The 13,233-nt window shown below is 46.6% G+C and overlaps 1 protein-coding gene across 1 annotated transcript in view; it reads right to left on the reverse strand.

Moving 5' to 3' along the window:
* GLI2 (GLI family zinc finger 2) overlaps positions 1–13,233 on the reverse strand; it is a gene marked incomplete at both ends in the record, with an annotated part of 126,678 nt that overhangs the window by 13,375 nt on the left and 100,070 nt on the right. Inside the window, 5 exons of the mRNA XM_079539257.1 lie at positions 312–461; positions 3,834–3,965; positions 7,259–7,372; positions 8,856–9,069; positions 11,175–11,376. Of these exons, the coding sequence (XP_079395383.1) occupies positions 312–461; positions 3,834–3,965; positions 7,259–7,372; positions 8,856–9,069; positions 11,175–11,376 (812 nt within the window). The remainder of the gene's footprint in view (positions 1–311; positions 462–3,833; positions 3,966–7,258; positions 7,373–8,855; positions 9,070–11,174; positions 11,377–13,233) is intronic.

Here is a 13,233-nt window from a genome sequence, read left to right on the forward strand (position 1 = left end):
CACAACCAAGGCTGGCTGCTTCCCTATAGTGTGCTGTTCCTGAGTTTCCTTCTTGGACACAAGCACTAAGTTGCCTTTTTTGCATATTAAGTGACCTGTCCGGAGTCACTCTGTATCCCTGTGGTAGAGCTGAACCCACTTTCTCCATGAAATAGTTTTGCCCACCAGCCTCTCAATTGCCCTCCTCCTGCTGCACTTTCCCCAGGGTGCGACCTGCAAGCAGCGATGATCCTGTCTGCAAGTTTATGTGACCCAAAATCCAGTGTCCCAATTGACAAGCTGAGAAGTTCTGCACACCCCCGCCAGCTCACCGTGCACTTGTGGGGCTTCTCTCCAGTGTGCCTTCGCATGTGCACCACCAGCATGTACTGAGCTTTGAAGGGCTTCTGCTCCCGCGTGCAGTCCTGCCAGCGGCAGACAAACTCCTTCTTCTCCCCGTGGATATGATCATTGTTGATGTGCTGGTGGGAGAGAAGGGAAAAACAGGTCACTTCTGGAAGAGCTGATGCCAGCAAAGCACAGATGGTGTTCCCAAAACCAGCCATGCCCTCCCCAGTGCTTGTCATTGGGCATTGCACCTGGGTGCCAGGTGCATAGATAACCCCAATAACCCCTCTGCCCACAGGGACACAGGGACCAGTGCTGTGGTCTGGCATGTCCAGCTGGGTGCTGGGTCCAAAGCAGCTATAAATCAGAGGTTTTCCATAAGTGCTGCAAAAGCAAGGGAGACATGCAGTGCCAGGGAGCAAGTAGCCCTCTTGGTGTCTCCGGGGCTGCCCAGTGCCAGTGCTAATGGGTGAAGGGAGGATAATGCTAGTGGACCCTAGTTGACAGGAATCAGACTCAATGATCTTTATGGGTCCTTTCCAACTCAGAATATTCTGATCCATGACAGTGTCATTTCTGTCTGCTGAAACCTCCCACACCACACCATGCAGACAGGACCCCTTTGTGGAGAGATGCCAAAAGAGGGGGCAGAGGAGATGAGCCAGACAGTGCTGGCCCTGAAACCTCCACTTGCCTCAGAGTGGGGCAGGCAGGAAATGACAGCAACTGAGAGCTATGTGCTAGGTAGAGCTTGGTGGCCCCAGTGACCGCTAGTTTCTTGGGTCACTAAAATCCTCCTTCTGAAAAGTCAGATGCAGAACAATGCCTTCATCTTCCCTGAGAGGAAGATGAGGGTTGCTTTTCACCATTCAGAGGCAGATGAGGCCCTGATGAAAATAAACAGAGTCAGAGACCGGCCCATTGGAAGCCTGGCTGCAGCAGCAGCCTCGTCTCTCTGAATGGGGTCTTGCTGCCAAAAATAATGCCTGTCCTTGCTCCTGTGTTTTCAGCAGACATTCACTGACAGGAAATCCTAAAATAAACCACTTTGGGTTTGGGTTTTGTTTTTTTGTGCTGAGATTTTTTTCCAGTCCCCGTCTCCACCCCCTGGCCAAGGCCAGGCACACATGTTGTGGCTTGGGATGAGATTTGTTGGGGTGGCGGGGCAGTGTGAGGACACAGAAACTCAGGAAAACAGAGCAGTGTGCCTTCATGGCCCTGACTAACTTACGCCTGGCATTCTGTATGCATGATCCAGGCCTGGGAACAAAGACCTGCCACATGCCCAGATGACGGAGGGAGGCTGTGGCAGACAGGTTTGGGTTAGGTTTCAGGTGGGACTGGAGCACAGCTGCCTATGGTTCTGATTTTATAACATGACACTGGTGTGATATTTTGGCAGAAATCTGGTTAGCCCCCTGGGAGACCTATGGACACATTAAACCATATCTAGACCGGACTGCAAAGATGCCTCCTGGCTCTGTTTGCGTGGGAATCTGACTTGCAACCAAGACTATGCAAAGCAGTGCTAGCAGGAAGCGTGTAAGCTCTCCTATTGGATTCCCCTTGGGCCAGAGGAAGACACTTTTATTGGTGGAAGACTGCAGCCCCCCTTAAGGCTTATGAACTCACTGTCTGGGCAACATCTGCTTCCCATCACACCACGCAGGAACAGTCACACGTCTTACCACACTTAACTACACTGCTCCGCAGCCCTCACTAAAACCCTAACAAGCCTATGGCTTTCCTTGGGCTTCTCTGAGATGTGTGCAGCCTTCTAGGCTGGAAGCAGTAGCAGTGCTTGAAAAAATACATTCTCATTCCTGCTGCTCCTCTTTGACACGCACTGCTCCCACAAGCACATTGCCCACTGCATGTGCAAAACAGGCCCTGCATGCCCAAGTACTTTGCTCTGCACACAAACAGAATTTTTTCCATGCATGGTGGGATGCCACCTTCTCAGAAATTGGCCCATGACATCTGTATTTCATTTACATGTGTATTTTGGGCATCCCAAATCCACAGCCCCACATTGCTAGTAATCATAGTACAGACATATCCGTTTTTAAAACCATCCAAATTTAGGAAAATCTTGGACATTCTGTCAAATATTTTTCTTTGGCTTTTCTCTGGAAATAAATTGTGCTGAGCTGCCTGGATCTGCCCTGCACTGGGCAGAGTTAAAGGGTTTTTCTTACGTTTGAGAGGGAAGTGCACAAATACTGCTGGACAAAAGTGAGACCGGCCCATCCGACATGGCCGTTGTGGTTTAACTACAGTAAAGCACCACCCTGAGGCACAAAGTGCAATCCATTAAACAGAAATGCATATTGCTCATTTGGCCCTTGAAAACAATTTCCAAATCTGTTTGTCCTCAAGGACTTGTTCTGAATGGGTGACATCTGGTTGGTTGGGCAGGTGTTTAGCTTTAAGTTGAAGAAAAGTAAATGCCCCAGATGATCATTTGGAGCACACTCTCTGAGCTTAAGGTTACATTTGTGTGCAGAACTTGAGGGATAGAGACTAATGCTTACTTGGTGGCATCTAAACATGACTACAGTCAAATGAAGACCTACAACAAAGCATTGTTGCTGAGGCTGATGAATTCCCAGCAGGCCCAGGCTGGTGTCCAACAAGCAGGGCTCACACCACAGGGCCCAAATGAGGACTGGGAGGTTGCAGGGCTGAGGGCAGGATGGGGCTCAGACACAGTTTCTCAGGGATTTGCTTGGAGTTTGAGGGATTTGTCAACCCCAGAAGCCAAAGAAAAACCAAACAGTGGATTCCCACACGATGCAAAGCACACAAAAGGTTCTTGGAATTAATTAGAACTGAAAATTTGGTTCAAATGACTTGGTTTGGAGATCCTTCAGAGAGCAGCTTTGACATTAGTTTGGGGACATCACTGTGATTATTGAAACCTTATTTCCCAATTTTTAAAAAATCAGCCCACTTTCTTTATTTCAGACCCTGAGGGAGACACTGTAGCATATCTCCACACTCTGGAAGTGCTCTATTTCTGCTTATGGGCAGGGAGGTGAGAGGAATGAGCTGGGCACGTCAACAGTCCCTAAGTGACATGGCCCCACAGCTTGTACCACTGGCCAAGGTCTGTGGATGCTACAGATCATCCTTGCACACTAGTGTAGCTGTATGAGGAGGCTCAGTGAATACAGCCTGAGAGAAGGACTCAGTCCTCCCCATTTTCTGATCAGGTCCTATACGTGGATCTTCTTTTACTAGATTGTGCACAAGGGAGACCAAAATTGCAGCCTCAGCAGCTGGGGAGAGAGCAACATCAAATAATCTATGAGATGCTTCTTGCAGCTAAACTCCTCAGGGAGCAGCAACCTGCTTTGGCAGTGTTTACACATCGTATCTCTGATTTGCACCTTTAGTAGCTCCCAGAGTGGGCTCTGGCTGTACAGCAGCTAGTGATAAAAAATGAGGACAAGTGCACAGAAACCCAAATTTATCACTGGAGTTTCCTCCCAGCCATTACTCACATGGACGAGCTGCTCTTGAGTGTCATATTCCTTTGTGCACCCTTCCCAGTGACAGTTTGTCTCATAAATAACCTCAGGCTCCTGTTTACATTCATCCTTATCTAGATCTTCTTTCAGGTCTGTCAGATGCTCCTGCAAGACACAACAGTGCAGTGTATAAGGTGAACTTCTTTCATCTGAATTCCTCTGTCACTCATAGATTACAAGGCAGGTACCAACTGATCACTAAGGTGAGCTCATTGTAGCAATACAGCATCCTTGATTACAGAGAAATAATGAGTTACGGAGCTTTGGCAGAAATGGATCAGAGTTAATGACAATACACGAAACGCCCTAAAGCCATGGTTGCAGTGGTGCTGGCTCCAGTCAGGTCAGGAGCAGCTGCAGGAAAGGCTGGAGAAAGGAAAAAGCTTTTGATGTTTGTTTTTGTCCTTTGCTGGAGCAACACTTCTGATCTGTGGAGGTGAGGGAAATACAAGCATGAAGAAAGCAGCCAAAGTTTATAGTTACTAGTCTCACCTGATATGGGCTGCAGAGAGGCATTTATTTTATCTTTCAGTAGATCAGAAAATGATGCTTAACTGTTACCCAAAAAATTATGGCAGTGGGACACTCCACAGGGAAAAAGTGTTGAGCCTTCAGAACTTTCTGGGACTGGCAAATGTAAAAATCTTGAGCAAGACTCTATGATGAGTGGATTGCAGAGCAGAGATCCAGGGGCTCTGGCTCCAGTATGGAGTCTTCATAAATGAGTTAATCTAATCCTAGGCACACTGTGAGCTCTCCCCTGAACTTCTCTGCCTACCCAACTCCTCAGAGCTAAATGAATCACAGAAGACATTTTATATGGCTGCTGCAAGGATTAAAACATTGACACCTACATAACAGTGTAACAGAACGTGAATGCAAATTACTACAAGTCAGAGGGACAACGGTCACACAGTACGAGCCACAGCTACTTTCACTACAGACAAAGCAACCAGCAGCCAGTACTGACTCTGGAATTCAGCAATGCAAAACAAACCCTGTTGGTTCTGAACCAATTCATTCCTTTTCCTCCCAATTACTACCTCTGCCCAGCGCAGATCATCCCACCTGTAGGGCACAGGAGCACCTGGATGACTAACTCCATCAGACATTGTTGTGATCTGATGCTCCGCTTGGCCCCTTTAGTATTTGGCCACAGCTAGACCCATCTCAAATTGTCTCTGACCTGCCCAGATGGACCTATTTGGCTGCCATCTCCTTCCCCATCAACATCTTTGCAGTGCCTACTGAGAGGCTGCAATGATTAATGACTTAACGGCATTCTATGGCTTGGAAAGTAAGATGTGCTGTATGAGAGTTCAACAATTTTCATTAACTAGCTCATGACATACATGCCAGCTGTGACTTTTCAGTTCAACGGTTTAGATACGGAGAGGAAGAGATTTGTTTTAATTAGCTCTTCATCTAAATACATATATATATATATGCATATATATGTATTGCAAGGTGGCTCCTGGGAAAGGAAACTGTAGAAATTCACAGAAAGGTTTCTGGAGATTTAAAGTATATCTGAGCAATAGCCTCAGAAAGTTCAAACAGCACTTTCTTTTTCCAGCAGCTCTATTTGAATGAGCTGTGAACAATACTTTTATTGAGATGCTTCTTTCCACAAAAAGCTGTCTCTGAAAAAGTGAAATTTTCTCCTAAAAATATCATTTTGCCAAAATGTTTCTACTTTCTGCTGAAAAAACTGAACAGAAACCTTTTTAATTTGTTGAAGAGGATTGACACGTTTCATTTCTGGCTAGTTCAACATTAATCTGAGCCTGCATTGGAGCTACTGTGGTATCATAAGAACACAGTAACTCAGGTCTGTCTTGCCTGATGCTTCACTGTGTTCCACGGATTTTGTCTGGATCACATTTTTTATAGCACACACCAGCATGGGAGATACTGTCTGGCAAGGATTTTAGACACCCAAACCACAACTCACATGAGGTTTTTTAAATGCAGCATTTCCAAAACAAAACACACATATGGATGCTTTTTTGGGATGGCTGTTCCTCAGTAATCAGGTTTTCAGCAGTCTCCTGCAGAATGGAAATCCCCAAATTTCAAAAGCTGGTTGTTGCTTAGACCAGCTTAAAAGGAGACACCCGTGACATTCAATCTTCTAACCTGATCTCCCTGCCAGGAATGGACTGTCTCTCACAAGACATATTCCAATAATCTCTCAGTCAATACTGAAATGTTGCAAGATGTGAAACCTACGTTTCTCTTGGGGTATTACTCCACATATTTCCTCATTAGGAACCATTAGATAACAAGAATACATTTTCTTTCTCTTAATTTCATCTTGTTCTTCTAATCAAGCTTCCATGTACCACTTTAAACAATTCCCTCCCTTCTTGCAGTGCTTATTTCATGTGGGACTCAGTGGATGAAGCACTGGGGCAGAGCTGCAGGGAGAGCAGGCTGGTGCTTTACAGGCACTCCTTGCTGTCAATGACAGCCATCAAGGAAGTAGCTGTCTGTCCCACAGCTCCTCTGCTACAGATGCTTTAGAAAGCTGGTGATGGCTTTCAAATCTTTTTTCATTTGCTGCAGGAAAGAAACATGTTGCCTATTAGCCTAGGTGTTGGCCAGATTGGCTTTTTGGGGCATGTGCTTTTCCAGCAGTGTGTGGATGTGCTCCTAAACTCAAAGCTCCAGAGAGATGCCTCTTTGCCCTAATCATGCTGACTACAGCATGTTTATCTTTCCCTGATATGCTATCTTCATCAATTTTACCAGCCCCCTGATGACTGCACACATTGCTGTCCCCATGCATCATGCTGAGACCTGCTCCTGAACCAGGGCAGGAGGAGAAATTTGTCATCAACTCTTCCATTCGCCTGACAATAACATGGCCTAATATTTCATGAAAATGAAGTGCCCAGAGCACTCCTGATAGTTTACAGTTGTGATAAAGGATGGTCAGATGGATACTGTCAGCCATTAAACAGTTTGCAATCACAGAGCTCTGGGAAGAAAGCAAGGGGAATTTGGGCCCTTCTTGGTGTCAAATGTGACACTGGTGTAAAGGATGTTGCTAGGAGCAATTCCTTGTTGAATCAAGGAGTCCTTTTTTTTCTGCAAGCTTTCTACCTACATGCAAGAATTCCCTGTAATCTATGTTTGCTCTGAAACACCAATACTGCTTGCTTTGCAGCACAGAAAACTCCAATGCCATTTTTTAAAGTTATCATGCTTCAAATATTCCCTCCCTCCTCTATCTGTATCCAACCACAGCAGCTGCATGCTGAGTCTTAAGCACCCACTGAATGCTTCAGTCAGTCACTGCATCAAAACATGCCAACAGCATCGTTCCCAGAGGCAAGAAGACCCAGCAGCTTTGCTGCCTCGGGCCCCAACACGTCTCGCACCAAGGAGGTTACCTGCGTGGTTGGGGATACTGGGGGCAAGCCCTCGACTTCGGTCTTGACTTTGGTGCGCTTGTTAATTACAGGATTGACGGTGCTGCTCACGGCTGACTCGCTGCTCTGCTTGCTCTAGGAAGGAAAACCAGGCAAGATGTGGTACAGGGTTTGGGATGAGAGACTCAATGCAGCCCACAGCGTTGTTCAAAGTCAACTAAAAAATCAGTCAAAGTTGAACGTCAAGAGCGGATGCGGACAATGGCATGCTGGCCTGCTGCCACGGGCTTCGTGTGAAAACTAGCCTGTGAGGGTTTGTGCAAGCCAGAAAGAGGGGAACATAAAGGGCACCATCAGCTTCTGCAAGCTCATCAGCAAGCCTGGCTCTTTTGGAACGATGCAGTCCCTGTCAGATCCATGAAAATGTTATGTAAGACCCACCCAAGACACGATTTTATTTCTCAATGTGATGAAACGACTTGTTGAGAAAATGAATTCCCAAGAAGAGTGGGGGCCTCTGGTTACATGTGAGGGCTCCTTCATGCTGGGTGCATGAAAGGCAGCGTGTATATTTTGCTAAGCTTTTAAAAAAATGAAAACAACTTCATGAGAAAAAAAATCCCATTGTATGTTCATAAAATTGGAACGTTAACATTTTAAATACACTACTCTTGCTAATTGCTCAAGATTGGTCATGCAAGTTATTAAACAGAGGCATAACTCCTACCAGCCACATTATTTTGGTAGCCAGTTTGTGAGAAGAAAACAAAACCAATCAATCAAATAGCCTTCAATAACAAACAGAGTTTGCAGTTCAGCAGCCATGAGAAATCCTAAAACAATAAACCAGTCTAAAAAGTTCAGGATAGTGCAACTAAAACAACAATTTGAAATGGGTGTGAAATGAGGTGAAGTAAGTCTCTGGGGAGAAAAGCAATTGCAATTTAAACTTCAAAGGAATGAAAAGGAGAAGAAAAAATGTTAAAAATTGTGCTACGCATATTCACTGCATATGTGCGTAGGGAGGATATGTGCACACAGAGATATGTGTGTGAGTGCGTAGGTATCGGTATGGACCAGGTGAGGTGTATGACCTCATACACATTGCAGCATTCCTAATACTCAAAATATGGCCTTTGATTCTGCAAAACTTAAAATCATCAGCAGAGACATGAGAGAGAAAGTGACAAGTGAAAAAAGGGAACAATATGTAAAATGGTGAGAGGTCCCACAGGATGCACTTACCTGCTTGTGAGGGAAGGAGTCATGTGCTTTAAAACTATCTGCATGATCCACATCAGTAGGAAAAAGGGACAGGTGAAAGACCAACAAAGCTTGATTCACAGTATTCATCTGCTTATGTGGCAAAACACTTCAGCATGTGCCAAATCCCACTGACTTCAGCAGCATGTGACAGGTGCTCAAGGAGATTTGCTGCCTGAGATGGCCCTGCGTGTCATGTTCAGTGCTTTGCCAGATCAAGGCCATGGCTCCTGCACTGGTATGTGAGTGTGTGGGTGTTCAAAGTGGGAGGTGGGTGCAGAATCTGACTGCGACAAGTCCAGAAATGCTTTGTCAGGAGGAATAAAGAGTGCTGTAAGGTGAGAGCCACCCCTACCTGACTGGAGTCGGAGATGCAGTTGCTGTTGCTGCTGCTCTGTGCCGGAGGTGCGTTGACGGAGATGACGGCCATGTGCTGCCGAGGGGGAAAGGTGGGAGACGGCTGGATGAGGGGAGGAGTGTGCCCAAAAGCCGAGCTCAGACCTCGCTGCTGGGTCAGGATCTGCTGGTACGTCACGGGGTTGATGGGGTGCGGGAAGCTGAATGCAGGGCTGCAGCGGTGGGAGGAGAAGAAACGATGAGGGATTATTTCAAACAGCGTTTAGCACTTTGGCTAGTGACTGACTGAGTTTGGCCAGGACTTCGTAGAGGATGCAGCATCCCAGGTAGGTGCTTCAATGCAACAACAAGCTTGCTATTGTGCTTTGCTGCAAAAGCAAGCTTTGTCTCGTGTGAACCTCAGCAAACTTTCTGACCCATGTATCAGACTGACCATAATTCCTTTGCTTCTTATGTTTAAAAACAGCAAAGCCCTTGGCAGGGAGCTCAGAACACATCTGGCTTTGCAGCCACACATCCCCCAGCTTTTCCCAACTCTATTCTGCAGGCTTGCAAGCTCAGGGTTAAGCTGCCTGGACTGTGAGACCCCAGCATCACCTGGCTCACCTGGCAGAGATCACAGCCAGGGTGAATCACAAGCCATTTAGCATAGTCCAAAACATGTAGTTTACTTTACACTCAGGTGAGGGACATGCTGGCTCAGGGGATTGCAGAAGTATGTCACCCTTCATATGTAGGTCACTGGTTCAGCCCCAATCTAGGTCAGCGGTGATCAGAAACCCCACCAACTCCCTGGGGCTAGCTAGAGGCAATGGGCTGGAGCCAAGGTGCAGCAGGCAGAGGCATTAAAAATGAAGCTCTGCTTCTGGAAACAAGGTTTTCATACCCCAGTAATGTATCTGTGGTGGATGCCCTGTCCTTGCAGACATTCCCTGATCAAACTGTAGGTGTTCCTGTTCATTGCAGGGAGTTGGACCAGACAACCTTTAAAGGTCCCTCCAACTCAAACGATTCTATGATTCTACGATTCTGTTGATAGAGATGGAGGAACACAGGAGGTGCAGTGAGTATCCTCTGCTCCCTTTACTCCAGGTGAGGGATGAACAAACTGTAGACTCTCAGCCCCAAATCAATTATTTGGCACCTTTTAAACACAGCTGCCCTGAGTCCTTACCACTCATGGTACTTTTTCTCATGTCACTAAAACTGTCCATGGTGTAAGCGCTCAGGGAACAGAGTCATAATTAGCAACAGACTTCATTTCCAGTTTTGTTTTTAGAGAAAATATGCATTGCTGGTGATCACACAATTAGTATTTCTATTCCAAACTACTTAATGACAACTTGACCAGAAGAATAATGGGTAAAAATCACTGCAGTGTTATAGAGCTCTAGAAGTCAAAAGCGTGCTGCAGTAAATGAGGTGTGATGGCAGGTTGCTGCACAGCACTGTTGTGTTATAACAAAGTCCAAAAATGACTATCACTGTTTTTTTAAGCTAGCAGTATGTTACACTCTACAATTTCTAAATGACAGTCAGATAAAGTAACTGATAAAATTAATGTAGTGGTTACTAATGGCAGTGCTCCCCTACAAAAAAAAAAAAAAGCACAGGATCTTTATAAACCCTTGCTTTGCAACAACAATGTTAATTAGAACTAACATATTTAACAGTTAAGTAATAAAAAGAATAACAACATTGTGAAACTTGGGTTAAGCAATCACGGCAGGAACTGACAACAGTAAGCTGCCTAGCGTAAGTGCTTTTTAATTAAGATTTGAGCAAAACTTTACTCAAGGGCTTAGATTTTTTTCCAGATATGTTTTTAGAATCAGGCTCTTAAATCCACCCAGGCAATATTTGTTTAAGAATGTGGGCCAGTAATTTTGAGAATACTTTGGGGGCAGTTTCTTCAAACAGAGGGTTTCGCAGAATCAAAGAATGGTTTGGGTTGGAAGGGATCTTAAGGTCTGCCGAATGCCAACCCCCTGCCGTGGGCTGGTTGCCCCATACCAGCTCAGGCTGCCCAGGGCCCATCCCATCTGGCCTTGAGCACCTCCAGAGATGGAGTAGACTCCTCCAGTACCTCACTGCCTTCTGAGCAAAGAATTTCTTCCTGACATCTAACCTAAATCTCCCCTCTAGTTTAAAGCCATTCCTTCTGCTCTATCACTATTACACTGTGAAAAAGTCAGTCCCCCTCCTGCTTATAAGCTCTCTTCAAGTACTGGAAGGGCACAATGAATCTCCCTTGTTAGAGGACACCCCTCGTCCTTTTGAGGGTGGTTACACAGTTAGACAGCCCCCAAAGCATTACCTTATTGTCCCGGCAGATAAATGGCCGTAGGAGCCACTTGCCGCTGAGCTGCTTCTGGAGTTGTTAATATATGCCACAAGGGAGTTTGGGGAGGTCCTGATCATCGTCTGCAGATCAATGCTGGCATCAGACAGTGGGGAGATAGACAGGGCTCGTTTTCGGCTTAATCTCGGAGTCACCCGTGGGCTTGAAAACCGGGACACTGCAGGAAAGAGAGAGGAGGGGCGAATGAAGCACAGACTTTGTCAGCCAAAACCAGCGGGCTGCTCCGTCCTGCGGCCAAGTGAGGGGAAGCAGATGCCTGGTGGCTGAGGATGGGTTTCAGGAGGTGTGGGGGGACCTCCCAGTGCACTCTCACCATCACCTGGAGATGCAAATGGCCAGCTCAGCTCACTGCTGGTGTGATCATCAGTGTGCTGGGGACAGAGGGGTTCTTAGGAAAGGCGACGAGCAGGAGCTGAGACCTGCTGGCTTGGGACTGCTGTGGGATGTACAAGAAGCAGAGCAAGGCAGCAGCTGAGGCTTCCCCTCTGCTCAGTGCTGAGTGACCCAGGGCAGGCAGCACGGCATACTGCATCCTCCTCAGAGGGTAAACAGAAGCCTGTCAGTCATCGTTTTTCATTGGCACTAAATAAACTTGAAATTAAAAGGGAAAAGGCCCCACAGGATTTCTATGAGCACAGCCACCCCATTGACTCAGCGAAGAGTAGAGGCCAGCGGAACCACGTCAGAACTCAGGCAGCCCTTGGACATGGTGCGTGCAACGGTGCGCAGAGGGAGCAGGAATGAAAGTGAGCACAATGCTGACCACCCAATTAAAGCAGGGTGAGAGACTCTGGGAGCCTCAAAAGTAAATTAGGAGTTTTAAGAAAACCAATCTGGCAGCTCAGGCACAAAAGTTCAAGCTCTCCTCCTCCAAGGGGATCTGCCAGGGCCTGGACCCTATTAGCAATTGTCAATCATACAGGCATGAAGTCACTTCCAACCCTGCCAGTCCCATTTGTGGATCTGCAACACACAGTGAGTTGCTACTGTACTAATTTGGCCTCCCCCAACGTTTCGGTATTGCTAACTAGAACAACTGACTTCATCCTGAGGAAGCTCTGCCCAAGACTAAACAACCTGCAAGTCACATGGTGGTGTAGATGGGAGCCGGGGCTGGGCAACATCACAGCAGCTCCCGATAACCAGGTATGGCCAATACCTCAGCCCTGCCTGGATGGGCTTGTCCCTCCAAAGCAAGGAGAGCAGCTTCCAAGAGTTGCTGTTATTTAAAAATGATTTTTAAGGGTGAAATACTCTACAGGGTCCAGTGGTAATCCCCATAATCCACCCAAGTGAGCACAGTGCTGCATTACTACCTGTTTTTTCCAGCTGTAGTCTCCTGGGAAGCTGCCGTTCAGGCTTGCTGTGGCTACATCCCATTAAAGACTGTGAAGGAAGCAGTAACTTGCCCAGACAGGCAATGCAAGCTATTTTTCTTTAGACAGTTGGAGGGACAGATTTCAGTTGCATCTCACCAAATAGAAAGCTGGCACTTTGCAGGAGCACAAATTCTCTGCCCTACAGACAAGTGCTGGTATGAAGGGGGCGAATGGGATGTACAAGGGTAGTAAAATACAACCTGGCAGTAAGAATAATGTGTTCCTTGATTTGTATTGGCTCACAAAAGTTTTTGTCAACATTTTCCTGAGCACAGTGGATGGGCTTCAATCTCCTGGAACCTGGAATGAGTGAGTCACTCATTTACCCAAGTGGCTCCAACCTTGCTGTGCCCAGATACTGTTATGTTCATAAGGTTTGCTCTCCTGCTACTCATAATGTCCCTCTCTGCACAAGGTAAGTGATCTGCATGAGGTTACTCTGGAAATACAAGGTTAAGCTGAACCAAGTACTCTTGTGACTTCTGTCCTACACCTGGGAAGCTTCAAGAGCTGTTGGCTGCAATTCCTTCATTGCAGCTCCGCAGCCTCATGGGGTGGGGAAGAATCTTGGAAACTCAATTCAAGGGCCAGGTAGCAAACACAAAGAGCACACGGTAATCTATAACATCACCTCC

The sequence above is a fragment of the Tetrao urogallus genome (genome assembly GCF_951394365.1).
Source record: "Tetrao urogallus genome assembly, chromosome: 8".
NCBI lineage: Eukaryota > Metazoa > Chordata > Aves > Galliformes > Phasianidae > Tetrao > Tetrao urogallus.